We start from the raw sequence: 11,849 nt of genomic DNA, 5'->3' as shown, positions 1-11,849 counted from the left end.
TCCTTGGAGGAGAACCAGTGTGAAACTCACTTGTTGACCACGTGACTCAGAGCATATAAAGTGGCCCGGCTCTGCTGCTCCTGTGCCGTGCTGAAGATCTCCTGCAGTCTCTCGGCCGAGGGCTCTGGTGTCAGGGCCACCAGGTAGGTTACAACATCTATCAAGAGGGGATTGGCCTTCTCACTTCTCAGCCACTGGAGGATGTGAGTGTAACACTGGGATTGTCCGCACTGAATCAAGGCTTGTAAGGTGATGGGGCTGAGAAGGAAAGAGCAGAGAAGGTTACACAGATCACCTTCAGGCAGCTCGGATATCCTTGGCCCATGATGCTCCCTCTGTCAGGAGTATCCCAATTTCTTGTGTTCACTCTCCAAATCCGACCATCTTCCAAAATCCAACTCAAATCCCATGAACAGGAAGCCTTCCCTATAAGTACTGTCCACTGGAGAAGAACCTTGGAGGAAAGTCTTAGATTTATCGCCAAAAGAAGACTGTTATTACTGCCCTTCATTCAGAACATAGCATGTGCCAGGCAAATACTGGCATGGCCTCATTTTGGTCCTTATTCCCTCCTCTGACCTCAGCAGTTAGAGCGAGAGCCTTGAAGTCTAGAGAAATCACAATATTACTTGGTTTGCCTGAGTTCTTTTTCCACTAGCCTAGGCTTCCAGAGGGCATAGACTTCTTTTTCTCTCAAACTTTCCAAGGTACTCACAATAGAATGAAGAATTAGAAGATACTCATCAAAATGTGTGAAATATTTTCCTCCCATTTTGACACACAAATGCATGTCTGCCTTGAATGCAGTGTGTGTGTGTGTGTGTGTGTGTGTGTGTTGCCCATGGAACTCTAAGCACGTTAGTTGATATGTTGATATTTCTCTATCCAGCAAACATTAACTGACCGACTAGTGAAAAAACTGGATTGATATTTTCTGCTTGGCTAGGGTTTGAAAGTTCAGCCATCTACCATAGGTGACACAAGAGATATAGCTGTAACCATTAAAGAAATACCTGGACACCTCCATCAGCTTTGGCAAGAGGGTTGTGAGTGCCTCATTGTTGAGACCTCTCAGCTCAGTAACCAGTTTATTGAAGAGGTTAGCCCTCTGGGCATTCTGCTCTGAGACATGCAGTGTTTGCAGCTCCTGGATAGTCTTCACAATGGCCTCTGCTTGCTTTGGAGGTGATGTGGATTTGGTACTCTCAAAGGCAAGACCCACTTCCTTGGCACCTGGAAGGCGGAAAGTGTCAAAGGGATTTTTGCCTAACCCTACATTTCAACCATCTCATGGTCTACTGAAAACTGGAAATTAGGGAGTTATCAGCAGAGAAGAAAAGAAAACTATGCTATACTCAATGCCTATTATGTATCTGGCTCCATGCTAGGTGTTTGACTTCAGTGTTTTTACTGACTCATCATACTATGCTCATGGGTTGCTATTATTCCTCAATTTAAAGATTAGGGAACTGAGACCCAGAGACGAGCAATTCACCTTGCCAAAGACATCTCAGTGTAAGAGGCAGAGCTGCAATTGAATCCAGGCTTGTCTGACTTTGCTATCAGATTACCTCTTTGCCAGAAGGAACTAGAGGAAGTGCTGCCACTGACGTGGCTGTGGCTGAGGCTAGACACATTGATGCTCACCTGCCATCTTTTCCAATGCGATCTATAAGCAGCTTATGGGGGAAAGACCCTTCTGTATCTCTTCCATCATCCTGCTCTGACCTCTGCCAGGACAGAGGTTAATGTGGGAAATGTGAGGGAATAATGGGGGAAATGTTGTACAATGTATAGAGTACTGGCTTAGATTAGACCTGAGGGCTGGTTTTGCACTACTTCCAATATTCAGAGATGTTGGATACATCACAAGCCTCTCCATGTATCTTTTTCCCCTCTGTAGAATGGGTATAAAAGCACACATGTGTCTACCACCTGATATCATAGGTTGCTGAGAACAATGAATGCATAAGACAGATTTAAATACAAGACAAATACAGGGTTAGGATTGGACTAGAGATTGCTAAGGTTTCTTCCTGCTCTAAAGACCAATTCCTGATCCCAAAAGCCCTCTCCCACTTGTCTCACCTCGCCCAGGTCCTAGGCTTATTACAGTCAGATCTACCAAATTAAAAAGAGGCCAATTTCATCTTTTTAAAAACTCAGGTAGCTTTGAGACACTTCTCCTTTTCCTTTATCGCATTGACACTTGACATTCTGAAAGGGACGTGCTTTCTCATTAGAGCAGCCCATAGCCAGAATGTCAAAACCCACATGACTCATCAGTCAGCAGACATTTCCCAGCCGTGATACATGGTGTGTCTTGGGCAGATTTCCCAGCCGTGGCAACTATGTGCATATAAAATCTTACCTTCATCAAAGAAGCGGCTGTTGATCTTAGGCGTGTCTTCAAGTTTCAAAGTCTGTGTAACCTGTGTCATAATCCCATACTTATTCCTGAACAAATAAAGCACATCATGTCATGGATGGTCAGCTCCCTAAAGTGTAATTATTCTTTTCATGTCGAATGTCTCTCTCTCCACTTCTACTCAAATCCTGCCTATCATTCAAACCATTAAGTCCAGCCTCCTTGGCCTCCTCCCCTGCTAATGAACACCATCCACCTCCTCTTGGTCATGCTAGCTGTCCTTCCATTGGAGAGACATTTGTACCTTACACCTTTTACCAGTCTGGAGTGCCCAGAGAGTAGGGACCAACACTGTGCCTAGAAATTCCTGTGTATCTCCCTTAGCAGAACGTCAAGAATAGAACGATTAATCAATAAACACTAGTTAATGGATTCGGTTTAAAAAATGGATTGGGATGTATAAGTTCTCTACAAAGTCTTTTTAACCAGGGCAGCCTGCAATGATCCCTGGCTTTTTCTGATCCATAATCCTTAAAATATGGGTCTCAGATATATTGTGTTGGTCTCAAATTGTTTTGTGTACCTAAGATTTTCCTTCTGAATTGCCTGTTAGATTGAAAATGGAGACATGGATGGGCTCTGCTTTGTACCTCCTCATAGGCTCCTCCAGGCAGAGCCTCGCCTAGAACAGGGCATTGAGAAACATTTGTCTCATATCAACTCTATAAATGATGAATCAGGGTGCAGAGGGTGACCTACTCATAGGAGAAAGGCAGGAACAGGTGCTGCTCCTTGCAGATGGCTTCTGACACATGTTTCTTCTTGGGGTCCAGAGTGTACTGGCAGGACTGGTTGCTGCTAATCAGAGTTGACAAGGGGCGGACCTGTGAATGAGATTGGAAAAAGCATTTTGATCAATTCCTGGGGCTTCAACCTGATTCTTCTGCCATGGGCATTTGCCTTCGAGGGAGGTGGGCGATGGGAGTTCTGTACCACTAGATAAACTCAGTTAAAGAAGGGAACTTGGTACTTGACATTTAGACCAAGGGATGCAATAACTCAGCATCCCCAAAGCTTAGTCAAGCTGTAGACTCTTCTTATTCCATGCCAGTGGACCTCTCTCATCCTGCGCAAAATGTATATAACCTGGTATTGTCCACATCCCCACCCACCACACATTAACACTTCACACACTGCTTCTTGAGTTTTCTTTGCCTAGAAGCCTGTCCTTATCTCTCTCTTTCACTCTTGTGTCTTTTGTATCTTTCATGTTTATGCTCCATATCCTCTATAAACATTTGAGGCTAGACTGATTGATGCTCTCCCACCATTCCTTCTAAGCAGATCTACCACCAGCTTTGCCCAGTGAATTATGTGAAGAGTGCTTTCTCCTTCCTGGTCAGGCCTAGGAATGCTTGTCTGCACTGCTCAGTTTAGATCTTTATCAAGTATGTCATTTATTGTCCTTTATTGGCAAGTGTAGGAACCTTGTTCCTGGATTAGACTGTAAGTACAAGGGGAAGGTCCATGGTTCATCTGCCACTGTCTCTGCCCCTCAGTGCTGCCCATAGTGGGGCTGAGCACACAAGTATTAAAAAAAAAGACACATAAGCAAGTGCCTTGGCCTATTCTGATTATGGACTTTATAGTCATCAGACACCATCTTTTTGGCTTCAAGGACAATAACCAGAACATTGCCAAGTATGGCAGTGATTGCACAAGTCCTTCCTGTTTATTGAGATAAGCTGTGATTCATGTCCCAGAAGATTATAAGGCATTGGGCAAGCTCTGGTGCTACATGACCCCTGTAGAAGTGATAGCAGAGAAGGTTAATACAAGGGGGTCACCTACACAGGAGGTTCTACAGGAGGTAGAACATAGGTCAGGGGACTTCCTCAGAGGTCAGATGCCTAGAACTGGGTACATCCGGCCCTCCTATAGGAAACAGCAGTAGGTGGCTAAGCCCCAGAACCTTCTCAGGAATGGATAGTCATTACTCTCCAGTGATGGTGGAAGGTTTGATTCCAGTGACAGAATGACAGCAAGAAGGACAGAGCTCTGGACCAAGGAGTCAGGACCCTGATTCTAGTCTTGGCTCAATTAACTACAGGCCGTGTGGCCTTGGGCAGTCCTTTCCTGGTCTGGTCCGCAGTTTCCTGCTATAGTCTATATGAAGATGAGGCTGGGTTCATTCTTCCCTAAAATCCCTACCAGCTCTAATATTCCAGAATTTTAACAACCAAGAGGACAATACTCAGTGCAAGGAGCGGTGTGTACATGAAACTTACCATGCCTTTGATCAAAGCAAGTGGGCTAACTCCTGTGCTGATGGGCTTGAAGTGGTCACACTTCTCCAGGTTCCTTTCAATGGATATTTCTGTTGCCACATTTGCCTTCCTTGCGTTAACAGTCAAGTCACTGGAACAGTTTCCATACACAGTATCCTATGAGAATAGAAGATACAGCAGGTGTATCTGACATGGGAAAACAGCTGTAGGTGCTTTAGAGAGGCTGGGAAAGGAGTCTGGGAGGCAGGAGCAACATGGGCTGGGAAGGGACTTTCTTCCTCCAAGGCAGAGTGTGGGCGTTGCTGCTGCCTGGCTGGCCAGAGGTGGAGTGAGAAGGCCAGTTACAGGGGATTCTGGTTCTGAGGCCCACCAGCTGGCCTCCTAGGACCCAGCCACCTCTGCGCTTGTATTCGGTGCTCTCAGAGGTTTTTCTCTACTGCTCATTTACAGCATGTATTCTAGTCTGCCTTATGTTTTGGTTCTCTCCCCCGGTCCTGAGAACTCCTTGAGGAAGGGTCTCTGCATGATGCATCTCTGTTTTCTCCAAGTGTTGTATCCTATAGCACTCAGAACACAGTAAAGACTCAAGAAATATTCATGGGACTCAAATAAATCGGATTCTTTCTCAGATCGAAACTTGACATTCTTAAGAGAGGCTGGCAACAGATATAATTATTTTCTGTGTTTAAAATACACACAGGTTTTACTGTGTTAAACCTTGTGGGGATACAGAAAAAAAAAAAAATCAAACAAGAGTAGCGTGGTCAGGACCTCTTAAGTATTGTTTTAAAATCAGGCTAACCTGGTAAGCCTGCTCAGGAAGATCCATTCCTGAGCCTAGGGGACAAGAAAAGGCTTGGGTCTTGCCGCCTCACCCCAGTACAGGGCCGCCTGCATAACTAGCCACGTAGTCAAGAACCCACTTTATGTACACAGTGGGACCTGGCTCAAATCTGTGAAGAGGAGCTCAAAGGGCCACTGTTACCAACTTTCTGAATTCTTACCAGAAACAACACTTGTTTATCTGCTTCTGTCTCTGGGGGAACCAGGAGGGCCGAAATGAGGCCCCGCTTGATGTTCAGGATATGTGTAGGCTCTTCCTTCTCCGGGTAGAGTAAAACTTGCTTCCCTTCAGGAATGGCCAGTCTGAGCTCATACCTGTTGCAGAGAGAATAAGCTCACAGAAGTGTCCTTTCTCCACCGTGAGCTTGGTGGATGTAAGTGACGGAACTTTGTGGCCTCCCCAACTTGTTTTTTTTTCTCTCCCAATCTTTTCTTTATAAATGTACATTTTCCAAAAGTATGCAAATTTGTGTATGTTTTTGGCATTCTTTTACTTCTTTACCTGTTTTTCTTGCCTCATGCATCCCTACTCTGTTTTCCACCCACACCAGTCTCTGCTGTCATGCTCCTCACGGAACAACCCACCGGGTATTCCATTTCTATCTCCACACTCAGGCGATCCCATCTAGAGGTGTGGGGGTGGAAACATTTGCACATAAAGATTTCTTTCGTTTCTTGTTTCATATAGATGACATTGTATTTTCCACATTTTTTTCTATCTTGCTTTTCTCAATTATATGCCACAGAAATCCTTTGACTCATTTAGTATAGCTCTAACAGATTTTTTTTTTAAAGCTATAGAACTTTCTCATTTTATGGTTGCAATTTATTCAGGCCTTCTCCTATTTGATGGGATTCACTTTCTGGATTTTTTTCTCCCCCACATGAACAACACTGAAATAAACACCCTCATGCATAGATCTTCACACATTACTGCTTTTCTTTTCATGGGCTAGAGTCCCAGAATATTGAAATTGCTGTGTCAAAGGCAGTAAGTATTTCTAATTATAATAGATATTGACTGTTGGCTCTCATTTCCACCAGCAATGCATACGAGTACACTTTTCCTCAGAGGCCCACCAGCAACAGGCTCTTAGCTGTTTTAAATTTCTGTAATCTTATGGGTATAATGTGATAAATATCTTGTTGTAACATTAATTACACTTCCTGACTATTTGTGAATTTGAGCTTCTTTTCATACATTTGGGTAATCACTCTTTTATATAGTCTGAGACCATGTCTGAAGCCTATATCAACTATGATCTTAGGGACCTCCCTTTGGGGACTTCCTTTTGGAAATTAAGGCTGCATCTGCTCTAGTTAAGTCAGAAGGAGGAGAAGGAGACCAGACATATCTCCTACAGCTCTACATCCTCGCAGAAAGTTCCAGACACTGCAGTGTAGGCCTGGGCAGTCTTGTGGTGGTCAAGAGCAGGAATCCCTTTTGTTTGGAGAAAGGTAAATACCCCAAAGTAACTACCAGTCCCTCCTGTCACCACATCCCTGTCCCCCATACATGTTCAGGTCTCAGGTAAAATATTGGTGAGAGACAAGCACCAAGGCTTACTCTGCAGAGAGAGGATTTGCTTTCATGTCTAATGTTTAACAAATCAAAAGATGGGCTGAGTTTCTGATGCTCCCAGATCAACAAACCGATTACTGCCTGTATTTGCACACTCTTAGGACACTACCAACTGTGATTTGGACTTGAGGCAGGGGTGATGTTCATAATATTTACAACAGGTGCAATACAGACACTGGTCAGTCAGAAGGCATGCCAGCCGTAAACACCAGGATGGCCGTGTCACTGTGCACTGGCAGAACACTGGCCCTGGGTGGGGACCTGGCACTCGCTGGACTCTTTGAGGCTGGGCCTTGCCACCCCATGTGTAGGCCACACCCGCAAGTCCTGCTGGACCCTCCCTGAAGACCATGGGCTACCTGTCTTGTTTAGTTCTTTAAACAAGAGTTCACTTGTTTAAATAAACCTTCTTAGCTTTATTGTCTCAAGGAGTTTTAAAGCATGGGAATTTTTAGAAACACATTTAAATGATAATTAGGGGCACTTCACTAGGGGAGGGTAAATACTTCCCTCTTTTTTTGATTTTTGTGACAACTTAGCAATTCCCTAACCCACGATGAATACAGAATAAAATACTTATCCTCACACACATGCCTCATATGAACACATGCATTCATCCGTCCCTGGGTGCACGTGCACATGTGCACAAGTGCACACGCACATGCGCACACACATGCACAACACATCCAGTGATTCCCAGAGCTCAAAAGATTACACAGGCCCATGCCTTACTTGGACATGGCGGCGGCAAACTCCTCAGAGTTCTTGGTCTTATGCAGGGAGGGCCTGCCCTTTGGGTTGAAGCCATTCCCCTCCTTCAGGGTACACTGGCTTGTCCTGACGATGAAGTTGCAGAGCTGAGGGACCTCCAGCTCAACCTGGGAAGAGGGTAGCAGTACATGAAGACCGTCCCTCAAGAACAGGAGACCCCTCACAGCCCAAGGCTTACTCCCTAATCAGGACACCAAAGGAAATACAGTTGGGGACCACTGGTTAGACGGAATGCAGTCTAGGAGCTAGAGGAAGAACAACGGGAAGCAGGAAGAAGGCTATCATTGGTTTCAACAGCAAATGTCTCCTTCATGTCACCAAACAACCCAACCAATCCAACTGTCTGTAACTATTGGGGCCTATTCAGAGCTTCATGTATTGCAGGAGCTTATGGAGATCCCTAGTGATTATCTAACACTGTTCAGGAACTTTCTGCAAAAACTGAAATCTTCTACATTTGCCCTGTCTGATATGAGAGTCATTAGCCATGGGCACTTGAAATGTGGCTGGTATGATCAAGAAGCTGAATTTTAAGTTTTACTCAATTGAAATAGCCACATGTGGTCAATGGCTACCTCATTTAACATAGACTATGGGGCCCTAGAAAGAAGAGGTCAGTTTCCCAGCTTGACTTCTCTTTCCCACATGACCCCCAGTAGTGGCCCTTAGTTTTTTTTCAATTAGCAATAATCGCGCCTCGGATAAACCTCATTGGCTACGATACTGCCACTGCGCAAAGCTAGTAGTGGCCCTTAGATCCATCCCTTATGAACATGCACGTGAGTACAATCATTCCAGCAATAGATAAAGTTTTATTTGAGAACAAACTACATATTTAAATTTTTCTTTCTTTCTTTTTTTTTCTTCTGTTTGGCTGCAAATATAAACACTGCACCCCAGAATGCTTTCCTGAGATGCCCATCTCCCTTGGCTTACCACCCATTGTGTTTCTCTCATCTTGTTAAATCTACCGTTCTACAATGCTGATATTTTAGATCATGTATTCCAGTTACATCTTGGAAGCTAATGGAAAAATAAATCTGGCTGGCAAAATTTTTTGTAGCAGAAAACTCAGCAGAGTGGCTAACTTTCAAACGTAGGGACAGTTCCTTGCTTTGTGATTATAGCAGTCCTGCTGTGACCTGGGTTTGCAAGGCCAGAAGCCCCAGCTTCCTTTAGTGGCTCTTCCTCTCCCCTCATACCTTGCAGTTGATCCTGGTGGCACTTCTTGAATCAGTGGTCCCAGGGATACTGCTGGAACTCTCAGCCTCATAGTTGTATACATACTTCCTGAGGTGCTTGAAGCGAGTTGCACCTTCTAAAATGGGGACAAATAAGTCAGCTACATAGCAGATAACTCCCCCAAGGATAGTCTATTCTAGGAAGCGAGGGGTAGTGACAAAGACCATAAAAAGTGGTAACTAAACTCCAATTGTTATTGTCATTACTTTAAAAAGATTTTATTTATTCATGAGAGACAGAGAGGCACAGACATAAGCAGAGGGAGAAGCAGGCTCCCTGCGGGGACCCCGATGTGGGACTCGATCCCAGGACCCCAGGATCACGACCTGAGCTGAAGGCAGATGCTTAACTACTGAGCCACTCAGGTGTCACTCCAATTATTATTTCTAAAAAAAAATTTTTCCCAATTATTTTTAATTGACTTTGCATTATCCTTAATTTCCCTTTACAGATTTAACTTCTCTGCTATGGTTTGTTGAGGATGTTTAAATTTGCCAGTAATTTTTGAATGTATCATGGGGTGCAAGGAGGGGAGTAGTAAACAGTGGAGCCCAGAAAGTCTATGGAGAGACGGTGGATTAACAGTTGGCCTCGTAAAGCAAATACCTCTAACACCTGTTCCGCTCGAAAATACCACGATTCTGTGGCTCCTTTTTTTTTTTTTTTTTGGTTCTACCAAATCCCTGAGGCGAGGTTCATTAAGTTTTCGGGGTAGCTGACTGTCTTAAGAAAAATTCCGAGAAGGAATTTCCGGAGTTTCTCACCGTGCTTGAGAATTTGTCGAACAGTTTGAGGAAAAAAAAGAAAAAAAAAAAAGAACATTTGGGGCCCGAGCACCGGTGCAGTGACGCCAGACGGCCACGCGATGGCAGTGCTGCCCCACCAGAGGCCACGGCCTCCCGCTCTCAGGACACTGGGTACCACCAGACGGCCGGCTCCTTGACCCGTGGAGGTCAGGTAAATACTTAGGAGCGGGGTCTGGATTTGTGCGCAAAGGTTAAAGTCAGCATTTCCTCACCCTCATGTGCTTCGAATCAATGATTAGCCACGGATAAACAGACGGTAACGTGATGTCTCTTTAAAGTGTCCCTGGGCCCACTGGGTGACAGTCCCTTCCCTACCCTGCCCCCAGGCCAAGCTCTAGGGACTGAACATTAATGCAGGGAGGAGAGAGTCGAGATCCCCGGGGGGTGGGCAGAGTCTCAGGGGACTGGCCTCTTGGGGCTCAGAGGGGTGCACACTCATCAGACCATCGCGGCGCCCGCGGGCGGGAGGAGGGCGGGGGCCGGGCCGGGCCGGGCGGGGGCGGGGGCGGGGGCGGGGGCGCCCTCCCAGCGCGGCGGGAAGGGCCTTACTTGCGCAGCCGGGGCTCGCACTCTCCGGCACCTCGTCTTCTGCAAGAAAAGGGGAAAGGGCGCGTGGGCTTCCCGCGTCTCCCCGCGGGCCCAGGGTCTCCCGGGGCGGGGAGGGCGCCGCGGAGGGCGGGCACCTGGCGCTCTGCAGGGAAGGCGGTTCCGGGGGGCCGGGCCGCGGGGCGTCCACCCCCACCCCCCGGGGCTCAGCGCCCCCCCCAGGCTCAGCGCCCCCCAGGCTCAGCCCCCCGCCCCCCGGGCTCAGCGCCCCGCACTCACGAGCCCAGGCGCGGGGGGCGGCCAGCAGCAGAGGCAGCAGCAGCAGCGCGGGCCCGGGCCGGCCCATGCCGACGGGGGGCTCGGGGGGCGCCGGGGGCGCGGGGGCGGCTGGCCGGACGGCTCGCGGGAGGCTCAGGGGCCGCACCCGCAGGCGGCCGCCCCGCACGAGGAGGGAATGCGCCGCCCGCGCCCGCGCCCGCTTTATACCAGGCCGCCCGGGGCGCAGCGCCCGGCTCGGGGCGCGCAGGCCAGTTGCAAAAGGTCCAAAGGGCAGCCGGCTGTTTGCTTTCGCAGCTCGAGGAGGGGCCGGCGAGGGGGCGAGCGCGGGCCGCCGGGCCGTGGGGGCGCCCGGAGCCCCGCCCGCGGAGGCTGGGGCCGGGGGGGGCCCCCCGAGGTGCCCGCGCACCCCACGGCACCCCCACCGCCGCTCCCCTCCGCCTTTGTAGCCGTTTCCAGAACCGGCCCTTAACAGCCGCTCGGTTGAGACCTTTTCCGTTCTGTTCGGGTCTGGGGGACTGTGGGGTGGGAGGGGCCCCCACCCCTCACCCCTCACCCCTCGCCGGGATGGCGCCCCTGGCCTGGGGTCGCGGCCTGCACGCCCGCCCGCCCGGAGGGAGCAGAGGGGCACTGGCTGGGGGTCCTGGACCAGTCCCAGGCCCGGCCGAGCCGAGCGCCCACATGGTCCACATGGTCCACATGGTCAGGAAACCCCAGCGAGGTGCCCCTCCCCCGTCATCGTGGGAAACTGGGGAGAGGAGGCCTTTCTCTGCCTGCCCCAGCTCCTGGGTTGCGTCCAGGAACGGGAGGACGGTGGGGGCCGCCGCGTGGTGCATGGACACCTGGACACCGCATGCTCCTCCGCAACAGCCAGGGCCTCCTCCACACTCCACAGACCCCCCCTTCCTCTACGGGGGACATTTGCCAAGCACCCCCCCCCCCCCCAGCTGTGGGGAATCCCGCACAGCGCAGACATTGCAGCTTCATTGACTTTACTGACCCAGTGGCCGTCCAGAGTGTGAGAGATGGGACGGAGCCACATCCGGCACTGGCCTGTCGCCAGGCACCTCCAGTCTGCCTGGTGACAGATGCCATAGACAGGAAGCTGCAGGCAGGCATCGAAGGTA

General features: G+C 48.8%; 1 protein-coding gene and 1 pseudogene across 2 annotated transcripts in view; both read right to left on the bottom strand.

Moving 5' to 3' along the window:
- APOB (apolipoprotein B) overlaps positions 1-10,804 on the bottom strand; it is a 37,395-nt gene extending 26,591 nt beyond the window's left edge. For both annotated transcript variants that reach the window (XM_072770943.1, XM_072770944.1), the window contains exons 1-10: positions 10,726-10,804; positions 10,450-10,488; positions 9,055-9,170; positions 7,814-7,959; positions 5,661-5,814; positions 4,657-4,812; positions 3,128-3,252; positions 2,372-2,457; positions 1,014-1,233; positions 31-258 (exon numbers count right to left, since the gene is read on the bottom strand). In XM_072770943.1, the coding sequence (XP_072627044.1) occupies positions 31-258; positions 1,014-1,233; positions 2,372-2,457; positions 3,128-3,252; positions 4,657-4,812; positions 5,661-5,814; positions 7,814-7,959; positions 9,055-9,170; positions 10,450-10,488; positions 10,726-10,792 (1,337 nt within the window). In that variant the 5' untranslated portion in view covers positions 10,793-10,804. The remainder of the gene's footprint in view (positions 1-30; positions 259-1,013; positions 1,234-2,371; positions 2,458-3,127; positions 3,253-4,656; positions 4,813-5,660; positions 5,815-7,813; positions 7,960-9,054; positions 9,171-10,449; positions 10,489-10,725) is intronic.
- Positions 8,517-8,593, bottom strand: LOC140602036 (U4 spliceosomal RNA; annotated as a pseudogene).
- Positions 10,805-11,849: the final 1,045 nt, after the last annotated feature.

Source organism: Canis lupus, chromosome 12 (assembly GCF_048164855.1).
Source record: "Canis lupus baileyi chromosome 12, mCanLup2.hap1, whole genome shotgun sequence".
Taxonomy (NCBI): domain Eukaryota; kingdom Metazoa; phylum Chordata; class Mammalia; order Carnivora; family Canidae; genus Canis; species Canis lupus.
The sequence above is the reverse complement of the archived record's forward strand: the minus strand, read 5'-3'. Positions and strand labels throughout refer to the sequence as shown.